This window comes from Ascaphus truei, chromosome 2, assembly GCF_040206685.1.
Source record: "Ascaphus truei isolate aAscTru1 chromosome 2, aAscTru1.hap1, whole genome shotgun sequence".
Taxonomy (NCBI): domain Eukaryota; kingdom Metazoa; phylum Chordata; class Amphibia; order Anura; family Ascaphidae; genus Ascaphus; species Ascaphus truei.
This window is the reverse complement of record NC_134484.1, coordinates 65,566,264-65,588,507: the sequence shown is the minus strand read 5'-3', so window position 1 is coordinate 65,588,507 and position 22,244 is coordinate 65,566,264. Positions and strand designations below refer to the sequence as shown.

General features: G+C 43.0%; 1 protein-coding gene across 2 annotated transcripts in view; it reads left to right on the top strand.

Moving 5' to 3' along the window:
* Positions 1-22,244, top strand: part of VPS13B (vacuolar protein sorting 13 homolog B) — a 1,123,013-nt gene that overhangs the window by 756,670 nt on the left and 344,099 nt on the right. For both annotated transcript variants that reach the window (XM_075582636.1, XM_075582637.1), the window contains exons 32-33: positions 3,785-3,911; positions 6,733-6,876. In XM_075582636.1, the coding sequence (XP_075438751.1) occupies positions 3,785-3,911; positions 6,733-6,876 (271 nt within the window). The remainder of the gene's footprint in view (positions 1-3,784; positions 3,912-6,732; positions 6,877-22,244) is intronic.

Sequence of the window (22,244 nt, the reverse complement as noted above, 5' to 3'; positions counted from 1 at the left end):
GATGGGGGAGAGGTGAGGACGGCGCCGAGGAGCGGCGGGTGGGAGTGGAGTGACCGGAGGGAGGGGGGTTGGTGGGGGAGAGGTGAGGCCTGCGGCGGGTGGGAGTGGAGTGACCGGAGGGAGGGGGGTTGGTGGTGGGGGAGAGGTGAGGCCTGCGCGGTAGTGGTGTGACCGGAGGGAGGGGGGTTGGTGGTGGGGGAGAGGTGAGGCCTGCGCCGAGGAGCGGCGGAGGTGTGTGGGGGGTGAGGAGTGTGCTTTCGCCAAGTTGTTTTCCTTAGGTTCCAACTGCAAGTGAGATGGTCCTTGCAATGTGATGGGTGAGGGGGGGGGGGGGTCGCCGTGGCCAATGACACAGGGGGAACACAGGGCCAATCACCCAGGGGGAAGACATACACACACAAACATTATTTGAGACTTATAGATATAGATCGGCCAAAGAGAGGAGTAGGCCTGTTCATTTCTATTGACTATTCTTTAAAATGTGTGTTACTAAATAACCCCATTAGTCCATCCTCGTTTGAAAATGTAGTTGGCAAGATTTGCCTTCCTTTCTCTAAGCCTATCATAATTGTTGGCATCTATCACCCTCTCCCCCCAAGTCCTTACTACAATACCTGTCTGATGTGCCTAATATTTGTATTTGAATAGAAACAAATGCCTGCCCCTAAAACCAACAAACTCTGTACACAATTCAAATCACTAAATTGAAGCCAACTAATTTCTCAAGCTACTCTATGAAGTCTAAAATCCTATAACCACTCACTGATTGGATCTTATCCTCCTGTCCCAACAGAATCCAAACCTCAGGTATCCTACCTGACATTTTCAGTGATCATGCAATAGTGTATTGTGTATGTAAAATCAAACTATTCAAATCTATCCCTAAAGTCCTATTCACTTGAACTTTTAACCATTTTAACCTTCAACAATTTATTTTTGACCTTCCCAACTGCCCATGGTCAGAATCGAGTTTATACCAGACCCTAATTTTGCACTTTATTATTTCCAGTCAGAGTTCTTAAAACTCTGCGATATCCATACTCCACTGCACAGAGTCAGCATCCATTGGGCTCATCTTCTCTGGGTCACAGCTAATCTTATTGAGCTTTACTGCTTTAGAGATGCCTTGTGGAATAGATACATATCAAGATCACAAAAACTATAGACCCCTGTGGAATATATGCAGAATGCAAACTAGACTTACAAAAATCACAATACTCTGTCAATTTTTATCAAAACACATAAAATCCTGCAAAATTCTGGAAGGCAATCAATAATCTTTTTGAGTCCTGCAGCTCTCAAGAACCTTCCTGTATCAAAAAAAAATGATGGCAATGACTGAGTGATCAGACAAAATTACAACACGTTTAATGGATACTGTGTGAGTGGGGTGATATTTCCTTATTATCAAGACACAAACGTGACCTTAATCGGGAAGCTCAGACTGGGCGCACCCCTATATCAGTACCCCCTCCTCCGTGTGCTCATGAATTTCAATTTATCAAAGTGTCTGAAGAGGAGATTGTACAGGAGCTCCTAACACTAAAGCTAAACAACCAATTTGTGCCTGACCAATTGCCTCTATAATCAACTCTCTTTTGTCTTCTGACCAAATCCCTAAGGCCTGTGAAACCACCAACGTTATCCCTGTTTTCAAAAGTGGTGAAAAAACTAAGCAATTTTTATAAAAAGTCACAGGTTTTTTAGTCAATTTCAGATCTCTCCCAGGGTGGAATATAACATGGACAGTTGACTAGTGCAATATTCCTAGATTTTGCAAAGGCTTTTGATACTCTTGACCACACTATTATGTTAAAACAGGCTCTAGTACTCTGGTAGTGGATCTCATGCTTTAAACAGGTTTATCTCTTATTTATCAGGAAGATCCTAATATGTGTATATCTCAGGCTCCAACTCATACCACTTGGATATTACCTGTAGGGTCCCCCAAGGTTCTATTGCCCGTACTTTGTTTTGTCTTTACAAATGACCTGCTCACAGTTTGTAAGACAATTAAGAGATTTCATAATTACATTAAAAGAGTTACATACAAATAAGGATAAACAGTTACAAAGAGGTAATGAGGGCCATGCCTGGTGGAGCGATATTATAGAGAGAATGAGGGACAATGTTGAAACAAAAAGGTAAAGTGACCGCTCATTGTTGGACAGAGTATACCTCAGGTGGGTATATCATACTGCTCCCTCGTAACTATTATTTCAAGCTCCCCCATTTTATCTGTCAGGCTTCTTGCATTAGCAAGCATGCATTTAAGGTTTTTTCCAGTCTGTATTATTTTTATCTTATCTGCTTTCCAATTGAATTTAGCCTTTAGAAGTTTACTAGTATTATCTGTATTTAATATGGGTGCCTCCCTGCTTGCAATACTCCCACTTCCCCCCACTCCACCCCCATGACCCATACAGTAGCTATTTCCCCATTCCTATCTATTCTGTCTTGCCCATTACCAATGTGGTAATATGGGGCTGCAGAGTTGTGATAATTACATCAAAAGTTACATACAAATACAATACGGACAAACATGCACAAACAGATACAGAAAGGGAGTGGCAGCTCTGATCATGAGAACCTACAATCTAGAGCAGTGGTTTTCAACCGGGGTTCCGCAAACACCCCTCAGGGGTTCCGCGGCCACCAGAGGAGTAGAGCCGGGACAACTCTCCCAGCTGTCCTAGGACCAGCGGTGCGGTGGCAGGGGAGGAAGAGGAGAGGGAACACATTCTAAGTGCTTCACTCTTGAACGGACAGGAGGTCAGAGTGTGTGTGTGTGTGTGTGTGTGTGTGTGTGTGTGTGTGTGTGTGTGTGTGTGTGTGTGTGTGTGTGTGTGTGTGTAGATTTAAAAATAAATAACACATTATATTATATATTAAACATTATGAAAATTAATGTATCCTAAATGTAAGAGAGAGCACCAGTTGTGGACTCTGTTATCAGTAGGTTGTTGTACTACTCATAGGCCTTAAAAACGTGAAATCAGTTATACTAATAAGTTAGTCATACATTAATTATGCTAGGGATACCACAAAAATCATTGGTGTAAATTCTGAAGCATTGAATAACTAATTGAAAAAGTTTTAACAACATGCTTGGTTTCGGCAAAGTGTTATTATTCAACCTTCATACTGTAGCAAGTTGACAGAGTTGTAGAAGTTTGAAGGACAGGTAGGAAACAAGTACTGTACAACGATGAAGAGATCACTTTTGGACATGCTTAGCTTTAAGTAATTGACACTTGAGACATGTAGTTGATGATTTAAACTGGTGAGATTGAGTTAATTGGGTATCTTTGGGGAGGTAATCTCGCTTGTCATGAATGTAAAGATTTCAAAACACTTTCCATCATTCGTGAGCTCTGCTTCTTTTAACTTGTAACTCCATACCCACTTCTGTCCTGTATTTTTCTTCCCAGGCTGACGCTCTCGCATTGAAGCATTGGGAATGGTACTTAGAATTAAAGATAATTCCCTATTGTGTCACTGGGTACATTTACATTTGTGTGTGCTGCCAGGATAATTGGTATAATTTTGGGATGGAATAATAACTCAACGGTATGTAAATAAAATAAAAAAAAGTCACGTTTGTAGGGGAAAACCCTTTCTTTACGTATTTTTATAAAAGAAGACGTCAAACGTAGTCCCTCAAGAATTTATTTTTAGTCCTGTATTCCTCGGTTTCAACATTACTCTTGTCATCATTTTTCACTCCGAAAGGTTACGTAATGTTCTCTAATCTGTAACTTTTTTGACATTTTTTTTCTTATAGCATTCGGCGGCATCAAGAACGGCGAGCGATACTAAGTCCAATTTTGACAGATTTCACAGTGCGGGTAACTGCAGCTCCAGCTATTATCTTCAGCAAAGTGATTTCACCGGAGAATATGCACACTGAGGTTGGTACTCCATACCGTATTACACCAATAGACGTCTTCCACATAAGCACAGTGTCATACAGCAGGGGTGCTCAACTCCAGTCCTCAAGCCTCCCCAACAGGTCAGGTTTTCAGGATGTCCCAGCCTCCGCACAGGTGGCTCAATCAGAGGCTCAGTCAAAGACTGATTGAGTCACCTGTGCTGAAGCAGGGATATCCTGAAAACCTGACCTGTTTGGGAGGCTTGAGGACTGGAGTTGAGCAGCCCTGTCATACAATATGATACATTTGTTTTCCCCCCAGTGCAAACAAGGTTTCAATTTAACATGTCCCCCCCCACAGCTTTTTTTTATTGATGCCTGCCACCACTATACCATATTGCAAAAGATCTGTCAACACGTCAATAAATCTTCCTCTACCTCAGTGTTTTCCAAACCTCTCCTTGTCATCCTTGGCCACACCAGGTTTCTGAGACAACCACCAAACATTCTATTGGTATGCAAAAAAAAAAGTGTGGTCACTTGGATGCAAGTGCATTGGTTATTCCGAAAACCTGGTGTGGCCGCGGATCATGAGGAGATGTTTGGAAAACACTGCTCTACTTACTGGTGTTCTAAAAACAAGGAAACGAGAATCATTTAAATGATGTAAAAGGTGCCGGGAGCCCTAAAAAGAGTTAGGTTGTTAAAGTTGTCGCTCCAGGCTAGGAGAGGACTGACTCCAAATCAATGAGAGTCAGAGAAACTCAGTGAGACTAGACAAACCTGGGTTTGTTAGGGGAAAGGACATTTTATGTATTTATTTCTAAAAAATATTTTACCTGGAAGTAATACATTGAGAGGTACCTCTCGTTTTCAAATATGTCCTGGGCACAGAGTTATGATAACAATACATGGTTACATTAAATGAACAGAGATTATACAGTCAATTCACAGATGTTTCATGGACAGTTAGAGTTAGAAAATTGGGTACAGGGGATTAAAGGGCTGGTGAGGTTTAGATTGAAATAGAGCAGCTTTAACATTACCAAACATCAGTGAACAGCAGCAAATGGCTCACACCCTTTTGCTGCGCCAAAGGATGTTCGCTTTTGGGACGACACAGATGTAGACTGAAGCGGTTCAGAGTCATTTGTCCTCCTAGGTCATTAACATTCCAGTGGGCAGGGTTGATGAAACACACAGCAGTAAGCAAACGCAGACATGGGAGAAATAGAGCAGTTAGAAGATTGGCCCCTGGCAGCATCCAGTGTGCCGACCCAGACCCGGCCACAGGTTGAACATCACTGCCCAAGAGAAGAGAATGGATGTGATGGAACAGTATCATCATAAAACCTTTTTAGCGCCCATATGGGGACCTTCCATGCATTGCAAAGCATTACAGGCATACCCCACATTAACGTACGCAATGGGACCGGAGCATGTATGTAAAGTGAAAATGTACTTAAAGTGAAGCACTCCCCTTTTCCCACTTTTGATGCATGTACTGTACTGCAAACGTCATATACGTGCATAACTGATGTAAATAACGCATGTGTAACAGGATCTATAGTCTCCCCGCTTGTGCACAGCTTCGGTACAGGTAGGGCGCCGGTATTGCTGTTCAGGACGTGCTGACAGGCGCATGCGTGAGCTGCTGTTTGCCTATTGCGCGAAATGTACTTACTCGCGAGTGTACTTAAAGTGAGTGTCCTTAAAGCGGGGTATGCCTGTATATGCGGACACCTCTGGTAGTGCAAGAGGCAACGGGAACCAGGGTCATCAGAATTAGAAAAGACAAACAGGATACAGCTATATTTTTTACAGTTAGCATTATCTAATATAACAAATATATATATATATATATATATATAAACGTCCTTTATTAATTTCTCATTAATGAGTTCTTCTTATCCAAATGGTTATTTCATTTTCTTTTGGCAAATATCCACTTTAAAAGACCCGAGTTTGGAATATGTAATCACAATTTCTTGACAACTGTTCCGCTCAAGTGGTTGTGGTTCATTGTTTGGCAATTGTTTGTGGACTGGGAATTTTTACATTATTTCAAGTTTCTTGCCAATATCTGCTTGCCAGAGTTATACTTGAAAATGTCATTCTCACTGCACATATGTGGGGAAATTGGGGTTTCATGACTGACCTCTGTGTAGGTAAATGTAATTATGTGCCAATTGTGGACTGGAAAATACATTAAGATAAATTAAGCCATCTGAAGAAACCATAGGCAGCTAACTAGCATAACAAAAGTGTTGAGAAAATACCTTTTCTTTTTTTGTTGTAAATATTATTTGCCAAAGCTTAAGTGTGCCAGCCCTGAAAGGACAATTCTGCACATATTCATTGTTCAACATGGTTCATTGCCACCAATTGTGTGTACACTTTGTGGAAAGAGAACAATGCAGTGGGAGGTATGGCTGTTCAGTAAATAACTTGTTAAATGGTATATCACCACCTTGCTTTTCACACAACAATTTATATGGGGCACACAGCCACATGGTATGAGCTTGTTTTTTAAAGCTAGTTATCTGTATTTCGGCAATATACATAAGTCGTTAACCATTTGACATTGTGTTTATAGAGTTGCTCATATGTATGAATGGATTCATTTTTGACATTTCAGTCTAGGTCAACTATGGAAAGTAAGTATTGATTACAAATGAAAGAAAAAAAACCTGTTTGCAAACTTTGGCACCTCTATGTACTGTAGGTTTTACAGGTGCTGTTGATTTAGTATATGTTAGACATACTGTAGATTATTATTTTATTTTTGTCCCATGAGCTCAAGTGATATGTGATCTACCTTTTAACAGAAATGATATGTGATCTACCTTTTCCCCCCCTAGGATATTTTAGTGTGCGGCCATTCCTTGGAAGTAAATATTACCACAAGCTTGGACTTCTTCCTAAGTGTGGGTCAAGTACAACTCCTGCAACAGCTGGTGCAAGCTAACATGGTTGAATTGGAACAAACAAGCATGGCCACAGAGGTAAGCTCCAGTATGATGACCTGGCACTAGCCAGCCAATGAGTCAGTGCTCTTATAGCTCAAAGTAACAACATCCACTTCTTGTTGCTTAAAAAAAATCTTTCATCATTTGTTCCCAACTTGCAAAAAGTAAAGCAAATTAAGACATATATGTGGCTACTTTATATGCCCGAGCTTCCGTTTGATCTCTCTTTTCCTCAAATACATATTTTTGTTATAATTAATGCCAGTATAAAGCAAACTAGTGACCCTAAATATATAACTATTTTTTGGTGGCGAAAGATAAAGCAACTTAAGTGCAACCATTTTGGACATGCCATTACAAATGTACTGATGTCTTCTCTCGGCGTGGCTTCATTGCCCCTCACCGAGTCTTAGTCCCCTGAAATTAAACTTTAAGCTCTTGGAGAAAAATGTTGTCATGTAAAATTCAGTCAACGACTCTGTATGGGACACTTGTATAAGCAGCATTTTTATTATTAATGTTATAGATTTTTCTAAGAGTGCTTCTAATATTCTAAAGGGACAACCTGCTGTTTAAAAGATGTATTTTCTGTCTGAATATGAATCAGTGGGTTTCTGGAGATGAGTTGCGTTAGTTTCAGCTTCAGGGCCCCCTGCTTCTCAAGATATAAATGATCCTCGGCACAGAGCCAATAGGAAGCCACCACGTCATGCGTCGCAGCTTCCTATTTGAACGTGTGGCGTGGGAGAAATACACCTGCATAAGGAACTGGCAGCACCTTTTCTTGTAAGTATCTAGCTGGGAATGTGTGTGAAGTATCTCGTGAAGCAGAAGGTCACTGCACCTGAAATTACCACAGTCCAGCTCTGGAGACCCTCTGCTTCATACCTAGACAGGGGGGTGAGGGAGGAGTTGAACAATATTGGAATGCTTCTTTAATTATTATAACAAATACGTAATTTGTTAAATAAGTAATTTGTTAAATGATAAAGAGAACGTAGACATTTGTAGCCTTTAAGAAATGTTAGTCACATACAAATATTAGATCCAACATTATTTATTTCTGTAAATGTTGTAATTCTCTTATTTCAAGTATTTTCCAAGATCCTATATATCTCCTCTGCTTTTGGTATCCTTGTATCTCGCGTGCACGTGCAAGCTCGCGCTCACTATGGCCATGTGCTTTGGAATACACACGTTTGTTTGTAGCACGAGCTATGTAGCTCTCCGTATCTTGCACTACTGTATGGACGAGGCCTTAGGCTAAGGCCCCTGTCTCTCCGCTGTAACGCGCGCCCGCGCTTTTGGCTGCGCGTTCAGCCGATTCCCCGGTCTGCAGCTCACTGCAGGAGGAGAGACCGGGGGGGGGGGGGCGTGGCGGAGGAGTGACGTCACCTGGCAGGTTCGCCCTCATTGGCTGAACCGCCGGGGGGCGTGCCTAATCGCTCGACGCGAGTCCTGCTCTCAATTCTATTGAGAGCAGGAGTAGCTCTCGCGCGAGCGCTGCGGCCCCCCCTCACAGCGGGCCCGGCGCCATTGCGGGGAGGGCTCTCGTGCGCGCAGCGTCCGCCACAGCGGACGCTGTAGTAGGCAGCGGGGGCAAGGCCTTATACTGGCGACCAAGCATGGAAGGAAACTGCTGCCTGCTACTTCCAGGATCCCAGAATTAGAACACACAGACTATTAACAATAGACTAAATGTTCGAATGTTCGAATGTGACCAAATCTTAACTCCTTACCGTAAAACCCATAATCAGAGCCTGTAACCTTAACTCATTACCCTAACCCAGGGGGGGCCAACTCCAGTCCTCAAGGGGCCACCAACACGCCAGGTTTTCAGGATACCCCTGCTTCAGTCTGTGACTGAGCCACTGATTGAGCAATCTGTGTATTAGCAGGGATATCCTGATAACCTGACCTGTTTGTGGTCCTTGAGGACTGGAGTTGACTCCCCTGCCCTAACTCCTTACCATATAGCCCCTAAATAACTTACCTTAGCGGCGAGGTGGCCGGCGGCGAGCTGACTGCAGAACGTTTTTTCCATGACAGACACCAGTGTCCTGAGCAAACATATTTAAGAACCAGCACATTTTTTGACTTAATAATAAGCTTTATTTTTGATAAAGGAAAAAAAAAATAGTTTTTGTTTTTTCAGAAAGCTACCAAATGTCCTAGTTTACCCCAGACAACAGTGCAAAAGCATTTATTAAAATATGTGACAAGTTATTTGCTGTGCTGCTAAAAAAAAATGGCTTTAGCAATAACAATGCTAAGTCCTTATTTTGTTTCTTGTATCCTTAAAGGACAGGCTTGACTCTGAAATGATGTGGTTTGCAGGAAGTCTCCATTTGATGCTTTGGATGTCAGTGTCATCTTGTTTTGTAACAAAAAGCCCCATTGTCTAGGAATGTTCCATTCGCTTCCTTTGTTTCACCAATTTTGGAACACATGTAAAGATTAAAAAATACATTTGTTTTTTTCCAATGCTGACTTTGAGGCAGACAATGGTTGTAGTGTGATCTGTTTAACCCAGTGTTTTTTAACCTTTTTTTTGGTTAAGATATCCAATTATTATATAGTGAAAGTCTGTGGAACCCCAACCCACTCTAATAATGTGTCTGAGGTCAGATGCATTGTAAGGAACCCAACCCTCTCTAATAGCGCGTCTGAGGTCAGATGCATTGTAAGGAACCCCAACCCTCTCTAATAGCGCGTCTGCGGTCAGATGCATTGTAAGGAACCCAACCCTCTCTAATAGCGCGTCTGAGGTCAGATGCATTGTAAGGAACCCCAACCCTCTCTAATAGCGCGTCTGAGATCAGATGCATTGTCAGGAACCAGAACCCTCTCTAATAGCGCGTCTGAGATCAAATGCAATGTCAGGAACCAGAGCCCTCTCTAATAGCGCGTCTGAGATCTGATTTATTGTAAGGAACCCCAACCCTCTCTAATAGCGTGTCTGAGATCAGATGCATTGTCAGGAACCAGAACCCTCTCTAATAGCGCGTCTGAGATCAGATTTATTGTAAGGAACCCAACCCTCTCTAATAGCGCGTCTGAGATCAGATGCATTGTAAGGAACCCCAACCCTCTCTAATAGTGTGTCTGAGATCAGATTTATTGTAAGGAACCCCAACCCTCTCTAATAGCGCGTCTGAGGTCAGATGCATTGTAAGGATCCCCAACTCTAGCTGATGGAGCGTCTGACTGAGATCCGCTGCATTGTAAGGAACCCCAACCCTCACAGATGGCGCGTCTGAGATCCGATGCATTGTAAATTCTTCTGAATTTTGTACAATTTTCAAATGACTTGAAAATTGCAGGGCACCCTTTAGGTATGCCCGAGGAGCCCCAGTGCGCTTAGGATCCTCTGTTGAAAAACACTGGTTTAACCTGTAATGGAAGGAAAGTAGAATTCAATATCTCATGTTTTTTTCTTCAACAAAATATGCACAAACAATAGAAAGACAAGCTTACTCCCTTTTTTCTAATGTCACTGTGTGTTCAATTTCTCATACAGCTAGAGACCCCTCTATCTCCTCACCTTGTATTTTGTATCTTTTATAATGTTTTTCTATTTAACATACAAACCCCATCCATGTATATTTTATATTTTGTAATGCCACGTTGAATAATCTAAACTTGTAACAGTTCTATTTAGCTACGTTCTTTTAAATGTTCATTTTTGAAGTGAAACTTCTTTAGTGGCACCTCTGATGGGATAAAACTGGATAGATGGGGGGCGAAATGTGAAACGGAAGTGACGTCACGTAATGGACGCCGCTCCGCTCACACGTCCCCTGTCACATGTGGCGGCAGCAGCGGCGATAGCCGCCGGCGCCACTCCTAATCGCCGCCGCACCCCTCACCCTCCCACACACCCCACACCCGGTTGCTCACATATGCGGCGGCGATAGCCGCCGCTCCTAACTGCCGGTGTTCCGCCGCCCGCTGCCATGCCGCGCATGCGCAATTGTGATGGCGCCGCTGACGGACGCCACACATGCGCAGAAGCAGCTGGCAGCGGCGTCGTTCCCCCCACACGCTCCTAACTGATGTGGGCGTTCGCGGCCCTCCTGCGCCCGCAGGAAGCGGTGGCACACGGCGCAACCCGCTCGGCACAGGGGCTCGGCGCCGGCTCCTGCTGCTGGAAGAAAGGGTGGGCCGGGCAGCGGACGGGTAATCTCGCCTGTGGCGGGTCACTCATGCCCGTGCCTGGCGCATGTATCCCGCGGGGGGTGGGGAGGGAGGGGTGCGCAGAATTTGCGTAAGAGGGGGTTGGGGGGGGGGTTGCGCAGAATTTGCAGAAGGGGAGGGGGAGAAGTGGTGCGCAATTTTACACCCCGCCCCTGGCTGCAGCAGGACACACACACACTGACTGACCCCCACACAGACCCACACACACACACTGACTGACCCCCACAGACCTTGACTGACCCCCACACACACTGACTGACCCCCATACAGACCCCCACACACTGACTGACCCCCACACAGACCCACACACACACACCCACACACACACTGACTGACCCCCACACACTGACTGACCCCCACACAGACCCCCCCACACACACACACACACTGACCCCCCCACACACTGACTGACCCCCACATAGACCCCCACACACTGACTGACCCCCCCACACACACACACACACACTGACTGACCCACACACTGACCCCCACACACACACTGACTGACCCCCCCCACACACACACACACTGACTGACCCCCACACACACACACTGACCCCCCCACACACTGACTGACCCCCACACACACACACTGACTGACCCCCCACACAGACCCCCACACACACACTGACTGACCCCCACACAGACCCCCACACACACACTGACTGACCCCCACACAGACCCCCAAACACACACTGACTGACCCCCACACAGACCCCCACACACACTGACTGACCCCCACACATACACTTACTGACCCCCACACAGACCCCCCACACACACACTGACCCCCACACAGACCCCCCCACACACACTGACTGACCCCCACACAGACACTGACAGACCCCCAAACAGACTCACATGCACACACAGACTGATCCCCACACACACTGACTGACCCCCATACACACACTGACTGACCCCCCCACACCCACACTGACTGACCCCCACACAGACTCACATACACACACAGACTCACATACACACAGACTCACATACACACACTGACTGACCCCCACACATACTGACTGACCCCCACACACACACTGACTGACCAACACACAGACCCCCACACAGACTCATATACACACACTGACTCACATACACACACTGACTGACACACATACACACTGACTGACACACATACACACACACTGACTGACACACATACACACACACTGACTGACACACATACACATACACTGACTGACTGACACACACACACTGACTGACACACTTACACAGACTGACACACACACACACACACACACTGACTGACTGACTTACACATACACTGACTGACACACATACACACACATACACACACACTGACACACATATTCACACTCAGTGCAAATAGCTAATACAGGGGATGTGTGCCGAGCATGCGCATTATAAGTCAAAAGTATTTGCGTTTTGTCAATGAAATTGTATTTTGATATTTAATTAAAACATCACCAACACTTTCTGGGCAAGCTACCCAGCTACCTGAACAAGCTCCTCGCCCCTACCACATGCAGCACCTATCACCTGAGATCAGACTCCAAAAGACTATTCATGGTCCCAAGGCTCAACAAAGTATCCGGACGTTCCTCCTTCTCCTTCCGTGCACCCCAAAACTGGAACAACCTACCAGAGACCCTCACATCCACCACCAGTTTAAGTTCTTTCAAATCTAAGGCTGTCTCACATTTTAACCTGGTCTGTAACTGTTTCATACGCTCATAATATATATTTTCTTTAACTGTGCATGCAATGTCTTGTATATAATGTATACCTTGTTCATTTATGTAACTGTATTCATTAAATAACCATGTATTATTTGTTTTTCTCTGTGCCCAGGACATACTTGAAAACGAGAGGTAACTCTCAATGTATTACTTCCTGGTAAAATATTTTTTAAATAAATACAAATACAATTTCTGTGACAAAAGTCAAAGAAGTTTCACTTACTATGCGCGTGCACAGCACACACAGCTTTTTTATAGATAGCACTGAAACATATCACTGAATGATGTCCAATTGTTTTTATGTTCCAAACCAAAGCAAATTGTTTCAGATGCCTAACTGTGCATTGTTTAAAAAACATATTAAACAATAGCACACAAGGTACTTGCCCTAGAGGGCATTCTGCATGGCTTTGGTTCTCCACACCTCTGCTCGCAATAGTACTGAAAGACGCTCAACAACAATGTGCATAAAATAGGGAGTGGCGGCTCAGTGAGTAAAGACCCTGACTGACCCCCACACAGACTCACATACACACACTGACTGACCCCCACACACACACTGACTGATCCCCACACACACACACTGACTGACCCCCACACACACACTGACTGACCCCCACACAGACCCCCACACACACACTGACTGACCCCCACACACACACTGACTGACCAACACACAGACCCCCACACAGACTCACATACACACACTGACTCACATACACACACTGACTGACACACATACACACTGACTGACACACATACACACACACTGACTGACACACATACACACACACTGACTGACTGACACACATACACACACACACACACACACACACACTGACTGACTGACACACATACACACACACACTGACTGACACACACATACACACACACACACTGACTGACTGACTTACACATACACTGACTGACAAACATACACACACAAACACACACACACACTGACTGACACACATACACACACACACTGACACACATACACACACACACTGACACACATATTCACACTCAGTGCAAATAGCTAATACAGGGGATGTGTGCCGAGCACGCGCATTATAAGTCAAAAGTATTTGCGTTTTGTCAATTAAATTGTATTTTGATTTTTAATTAAAACATCACCAATACAAATACAATTTCTGTGACAAAGGTCAAAGAAGTTTCACTTACTATGCGCGTGCACAGCACACACAGCTTTTTTATAGATAGCACTGAAACATATTACTGAATGATGTCCAATTGTTTTTATGTTCCAAACCAAAGCAAATTGTTTCAGATGCCTAACTGTGCATTGTTTAAAAAACATATTAAACAATAGCACACAAGGTACTTGCCCTAGAGGGCATTCTGCATGGCTTTGGTTCTCCACACCCCTGCTCGCAATAGTACTGAAAGACGCTCAACAACAATGTGCATAAAATAGGGAGTGGCGGCTCAGTGAGTAAAGACACTGACTGGCACCGAGTTTGCAGCAGGAACCTGGTTCAATTCCTGGTGTCGGCTCCTTGTGACCTTGGGCAAGTCACTTTATCTCCCTGTGCCTCAGGCACCTGACAAATAGATTGTAAGCTCCACGGGGCAGGGACCTGTGCCTGCAAAATGTCTCTGTAAAGTGCTACGTAAAAATATAGCAGCGCTAAACAAGAACATGCTAAAAGAATTAAAAAATAAAAATTCAGTAGTAAAAGTTGCTTTATGTTTTGCGTGGACACAAATTTATTGCTAAAAAAAGTGTTTAAGGTTTGACCCTCGAAATCTGCAAGATCCACCTACATACAGTAAAAATCACAAGTTTAATTGCTGCATATGAATGGCCACCTATGAATATTCGTAATCCTTTTTGTTGTAATGTGTTGCTGTCTCCTCTGGCAGTAAAAGGATTATAAAATACATTTGTGGATGTCAAAAATAAGATGTTTTACAGAAAATATAGCTTAAAATGTACCACTCCTATCCTTGCCGTGTCCATCTTTTGACTCTAGGAGCTGGGATCTAAGATCTAGCTATGAAATATTCCTGCTCCATATGAATCCAATATGGGAGAGGTGGGAACAGAATCCAGCTCCTTTCTATGTTTCCCAAAACCTGTAGGATTTGGCACGTAGTGAAAGATCTTTATGATCACACGTCATGGAGTCAAAACGAACTACAAGTATGTTTCATTCATAATGGGAACATATGGCGAATAAAGGGCATATAATTTCATCTTGTAGTGAGGTACATTCTCCTGTAATGTCCTTAATGAAGCTACACATGTGCCTCTTCTGTCAGAAAATAATACTTTTAAAATGTTTCCTTTTTGAGATTTAGCTCAGTCTGGCACTGTGGCCTGCAGAGCCAGTCGAAGAATAGAGGCAAAATATGTTTTGGTCGCTATGGTGAAAATTATGGGATGAAGAATCGGCTCAGTGATTAAAGACACTGACTGTGTCACTGAGTGACACCGAGTTTGAAGCAGGGGAATCTGGTTCAATACCCGGTGTCAGCTTCTTGTGACCTTGGGCAAGTCACTTTATCTCCCTGTGCCTCAGGCACCAAGAAACAAATAGATTGTAAGCTCTACGGGGCAGGGAGTTGTGCCTGCAAAAACGTGATGTACCGTGGTGCGTACACTGTCCCACTATACAAAAAATAAAAATATCCTTAAGCAGCATTGACATGATGAAAGTAATCCGGTCACTGCCGAAGCTTTGCCCAAGTATGTTCACTGTTGTTTAAAGAAGGTGTTTTTGATATTGGCTTTGGTACATTTTAATGGATCATAAAGTTGGTACCTCCTTAGGTCGTGCCCTACCAAATAATGAGACCGCTGTAGTTAATAGTATGCCAAGGTTTTGCAATTATATAGTCTCTGTGAATTTATGTTCACAAATACACATTAAAAATAGTTCTCTGTATACTAGAATTTCATGTATGAATAGTGCAATAAAAGGTACCACAATTTATGACAAATGTTAACTTCTCAAAGACCACTGCAGCTACTGGAACAGGTCTCTAAACTGCATCATGTTAAGTGAGGGCCGAAGACATCTGCAACATGACCAGCATACAGTATGTCATTATTGGATCGGTATCTGTTATTTTTTAGGACTATGGTACTGTATCTATAATCACACAGCAGAATGTGTGTTTGTGGCTCACACCATCATGGTATATCTTAGCAAAAGTTTGTCAGCCATGCTTTAGATGGAACTGTGATACTGGGTATTGCTTTTTGTAGAGTTTAATTTTTTAACTGTGAATCACAAGGTAAGTTTGTTTTGTTTTTTGTGCGAGGGCTCAGCCCATGCATACTTCGTGCGTCAGCTCTGCCATCTGCAAGCTAATGACAGGTTTGACATTTTCTTTCCCCCCTTTCTCTCTCCTCCCTCTCCTCTCTCCCCCACTTTTCTCTCTCCACAACTATCTCTCTATATATTTCCCCACTCCCCTCTCTCACTCCCTTCTCTCTCTACACCATATCTCTTTCATTTGATAAATTATGATGTCATCAATTATTTTCACCTCTTTCTCTTCCAGCATTCTTGCTTTCTCCTGAAAAGTCAACTGGTTTTCTTTCTTCGTCTGCTTTCTGTCTAAACTTTATAACTATCTGACTCTCCATATCTGCCACCAGGCTATGTGCATTATAATGTGCTATATCTCACGGAGGAGAAGAGAAAATAATTCTATAATATAGAGATATGCTTCTTTCCCCTATGATGAAATAAAATCCATCAAGAATGGGAAGGCCCCTGGGGAAGATGTAATTACAATGGAAATATTGAAAGAAGCTGAGGAAGAAGTAGAGAAAATTCTTGCAAAACTCTTTAAATGCTGATAGAACAGGAAAATCCTAGAACAATAGAGCAATGCCACAGTTATCCTCATCCATAAGAAAAGAGACAGAAGAGGCAGAAGAACTACAGACCAATCAGTCTACATCCAATCACTTACAAGATTTTGACAAAGATCCTTCCTTACTCGTCAGCTGCAACAGAATCCCACTTTGCCCGTAGGCCCCGGACATGGTGAAAAGAAGAGCGCTGAGCAGCGCTGACGCTCATGCTCTCCTGCTCAAGCAGGAGCTTTTTCGTGTCCCTGCATGAGCATCAGCATGCGCGTTTGTGTGCCGAGTGGGAAGCGGGGATGGAGGCGGAGCGGGAGGCGGGGCTAGCGCACCACGTCATGGACTGCCATTGGCTTTTGGCAGTCACGTGACCGACCCTGCACTTCCCTCAGCGGGAAAACTTAAATTTCTCTGTCAGCTTCAATTCCACACGCCTCCGCACGCCTGCGGAAGCGCCGTCGAAAGCCGTGCTGATAGGGATAATGTTTCCCCTCAGCGCGGCTCAGCACGGTCTTTTTGACCATGTCCGAGGCTTAAGAGTACGGCAGGGTTATGCAGTCAACGGACTACATCCAACTCGTGACGAGTGATTTCCTGAAGTAATGAATATGATAACCACTCATTTTAGGATTCATAGATTCGAAAAAGCCTTTGATTCTGTCTATGCCTCAGCCTGTTTTAAATGTATTAAGAAGGCAAAATGTTGAAGAAGTGTACATTGGTAGGACTACTGCAACTTTCTCCTACTGGGCATATCCCTTATCTGCGTATCCCAACTCCAATCCATCCAAAACGCTGCTGCCAGACTAATCTACCTCACTCACCGCTCCACTAAGCAAATTGCTACACTGGCTTCCCATATCCTTCAGAATCAAATTTAAAACCCTAATTCTGACTTCCAAAGTTCTCAACAAAGCTGCCCTCCTTACGTCTAAGCCCTCAATCCCAATAAATATATATAAATAATATGTTTTCAGTTATGGTGGGTGAAAAAGGCAACAAGAAACCTCCACCGTGTTGCATATAGCAAATAAAAAGATCACTCGTGAGCACATTCACATGTCTTAAGCAGGTCTGCAACCCTGCCTTTCACCATTATCCCCAGCATACAGTGCTTCCACTGCAGCAAGGGATTCTGGGAAATGACTTGCAAATGAGCACACCGTGTCACCTTTTGCCTGAAAAAACATTGTTACATGGAGCCCATATAATCTAATGCTCGCTGTTAACACAGCTTTAAAGCACAGCATGGGAATCAGATGCAAAGCCAGAGAAACCATTCACAGACATGTTTCAACCTTAATGGGTATCATCAGTGTGAAGTTGGTTGTACTGCTGGCTTTGCATTTTTACATGTCATTCTGTTCTGGTACCTCTCCTTTTCTCTCTACACACTATCACTTGGTGACCTCATCAACTCTTTTGGCCTCAGGTATTATCTCTATGCAGATAATATGCAGATATATCTTTCCACCCTCCCTCCTGCAATCCAGTCCCAAGTCTGAGATTCTCTCCTGGTTTTATTCTCGCGGATTGCACTCCACCGCCTTAAAATTAATATGCCTAAAATTGAGTAGTTCTTATTTCCCCCTAAATCTGGCCTAATACCCTCCTTTTCCATCACAGTAAATGGTACTAACATCTATCCTGTTGCCAAAGCACTTTGCCCAAGAATGACATTTGACTATTCCCTTTCCTTTTCCATGCGCATTAACACCATTGCCAAAATGTCACGTTTTCCACCGTCATATTGCTAAGATTCGCCCTCTCCTCTGTCAATCTACTGTTACAACTCTAATGTATGCCCTTATCCTCTCCTGTCTTGAATATTGTAACATACTGTTAACAGGCCTCCCTGCCTCACAACTTTCTCCCCTGCAATCTAGCTAAAATTCGGCTGTTAGAATAATTTCGCTTTCTCCCAAAATAGTCTCTGCTCATCTCCTCTTTTAATCAGTGTCCTGGCTTCCCATCAAATTTCTGATCACCTACAAAGTTCTCCTCCTTACCTTTAAAGCTCCCACTCATCGTCTCCTTCCTACATATCAGCTTTGATCTCTCACTATGCCCCTGCTCGTCTCCTACACTTTACCCACATTTATCTCCATTCCTCCCCTTTCACCTCTACTGCTCTCTCTCGCCTTAAAACCTTTTCCCACACTGCACATTATCGGAGGAACTCCCTCACACTCCGTATACGCCAAGCACCATCTCTCCCCACCTGCAAGACAAACCTGAAGCCCCACCTCTTAAATGGAGCATCCCAATAGGCTAGACTCATGGCTACTGTCCCAAAGTCACTCCAACCAACCATTGTGGCCAAGCACTGTAATCTACTGCAATTATTCCCTCACCTGCTGTTTCTGTAAGTCTCCCAACATACCACTTAGATTGCAATATCTCTGGGACAGGGATTTCCTTTCCTATTGTCTGACTTTATTGCCCCTAAGGGCACTTTATAAATAAACTGTGAATACTTGAATCTACTATTTGCAGACAACTCACCAAAGCAAGTGAGAAGGTGGGCCTCAATATGAATCTCTGCAAGACCAAAGTGATGTTCAATGACTGTGTCAACTGTAGAAAGATCGAAATAAATGGAATAGAACTGAAAGTCAAAAACTATATCTACCTTGGCCGGTAATATCAATTGATGGAAACCTTTGGCATTAAATCAATATTAGAATGAAGATGGGAGGGAACACTTTTCGAAGAAACAAGACAATATTTCAAGAAAACATTCCACTGCCTCAAGAGGAAAGTGTTCGACCAGTGTAATCTGCTTGTACTCAAATATGGATTCGAATCTTGCACCCTGAATACCAAGATCATTTAGAAGCTAAAGACAACTCAAAGTATAGAGAGATGTATATCCTGGGTGTTTGTGGAGATTGTAGTACAGTGTTTCCCAACTCCAGTCCTCAGGGAACCCCAACAGGTCAGGTCTTAAAGATATCTCTGCTCCTGCACAGGTGGCTCAGTCAAAATGACTGAGCCGCTGATTGACCCACCTGTGCTGGAGCAGGGATATCCTTAAGACCTGACCTGTTGGGGTTCCCTGAGGACTGGAGTTGGGAAACACTGTTCTAGTAATATGTTGTTGGATTTATCTTGATTGTAAGACCAAACAGAACCAACAGAAATAACAATTTCACCCCCTCAGATCTCCATGTATTAAACACTCAACTTCTAACACTGCTTGATTTAGTTTTTGGCATTCTTTTTGCAGCATGGCGATGTACAGTGTATCCATTGATTTTTTTTTTTCTTTTGCAACCTCATCTACGCTTGTGTATGTTTTTTTTATTATTATTTGTATACATGTGTTCCCCTTTCCCAGAGCACACTATTTGAATCCCTATGTATGGATTTGCTCATGCAGATCATTGTTGGGTACTCGTGCAGAGTGGGGGAGGGGAGGGGGGGTTAGGGGGAGTTTTATGAAGGGAAGAAAGCTTCCAAATGTTGGTTCTGCAATAAAACACGACATTTGAATAACCTGAACCACATTTGACTGGGTAAGTATTTGGTTAGGATGTCTATACATTAGTCTATATATGGTTTATTTTCCATTGGTGTGAAACTGATGTTGACCCCCAGATAATGATGTCTATCAATAATGGGGTTAAAAGTACAGGTCCTTTACGTATCTGTTCTGCTTGTTGGTCATTTATATCACTCTGTACCCCCATTGTATTGCGGTGTGCAAATACGTTGGTGCTTTATAATTAATGAAAAATGTGTATTTCACAGACAAAGTACACAATAGAATCCCTATGTGTGGCGCACTGCAGACCTATTTAATAGTATAACAAGGTCAGATATTAACTAAAGAGCAGTTAAAATGTATTTTATTAATAACTTTATACTAATACTAAAAATAGACATAGATCCAGAGAAACAGGATCTATAGCTATAAACAATTTACTTCTATGTCTAGATCCACATATAGTAAATGGTATATACCAGAGATCTTGTCATAGCGGTGATTATAAGTGTGGATATCCACACATAGGGATTCTATTGTGTACTTTGTCTGTGAAATACACATTTTTCAGTAATCATTCTCTCCTCTCCCTGGCGGCACGCATATACCTCTCCTCTGGGGGTTTTGAGCAAGGTTTCTCTTCATTCTGCTTTATAATTAAACCGTAATAATAAGTGGGTCAGGGACATCAATGGATACAACTTTAAACTCACTTCCGATCTCATCCAGCCTATTTGGCTGTGACTGAATTCATTACCAAAATATGTCAAATAGCTTGGTCAGGAGTGGCCAACTCCAGTCCTCAAGGGCCACCAACAGGTCAGGTTTTAAGGATATCCCTGCTATAGCAAGTCAGCAACTGAGCCTCTAATTGAGCTACCTGTCCTGAAGCCGGGATATCCTTCAAACCTGACCTGCTGGGGGAGCTTGAGGACTGGAGTTGAGCACCCCTGCTGTATGACACTGTACTTAAGTGGAAGACATCTATTGTGGCCTTTGAGGACTGGTGTTGGCCACCCCTGAGTATATAGCATACAAACATGCAGGGTGGAATTGGAATCTAATTTGAAAGGTCACAGACTGACTTATAACAGACACAGAAGTTGTAACCCAGAGGTTACAGAATTCTGCTGTGACACTGAGGCATCTGAAGCATTGTTCTGCTGCTTGTTTTTTTCCCTATTTTACTTCTTCTAAGAGAGTTTATAAGACATTTACATATCTTTTAAGTGTTGCACTTAAAACAAATATATATATATATATATATATATATATATATATATATATATATATATATATATATATATATATATATATATATATATATATATATATATATATATATTGAAGACCGTTACACCAGCATGTCATGGGTTATTAAATCAACTGCACTCATCATAAATGAACTTGATTTGAAATGCATATTCTGTATCCTTTCCAACATTTGTATCATAATTCATAGCCATGATCGAACGGTAGTGACAGTATTTATGAAGCAGTTCAAATTCCATTGTCAGCTACTTGGATACACTGTCAACTTTATCTAATTAAAAGAATATCACTATGCTATGCTTAAAACTCTGTCTTCAAATAGTTCCCTTGGTTAGTGTAGTTACGTCCGTCCAGTCCAGTCCAGTCCAGTGCAGTGATCGAACATATGTTTCCAATCAGATCCACTTTTATATGTTTCTTTGCGATTTGTTCAGCTCTGGGCTTCATTTTTCCCTGCTGACACCATCAGACCGTAATCAAGTGCAGCAATTAATAGCACTCCTAATGTATTTTAAATGACAGATGAAACATTATTTCTCCACAATTCGTTGAGACCTTTTGCATTCAGCATTCACGTAAAACACCTTGGGAGACCTGCTCATTTTTTGCATTTGATTGCTGTATGTGATGGGCCAGCGGGTGGGTGAGTCACTACCCAGTTTAACACTTTTATTGGGCGTTGATATTTTTAGGTGTGCTCCGATGTGCTGTTGCTTTACCATCAGATAATGAACAAGCCATGTAATCCACTTGCAGACTTGTGAACTTGAACTCTTGCTGATGATCTGCGAGTCTCGCTGATTTGAAATCGGTCACACAGGTTTTTAGCATAAGCAGCCTCACAGTCTTCCATAGAGTCACCGTCATTTGAATC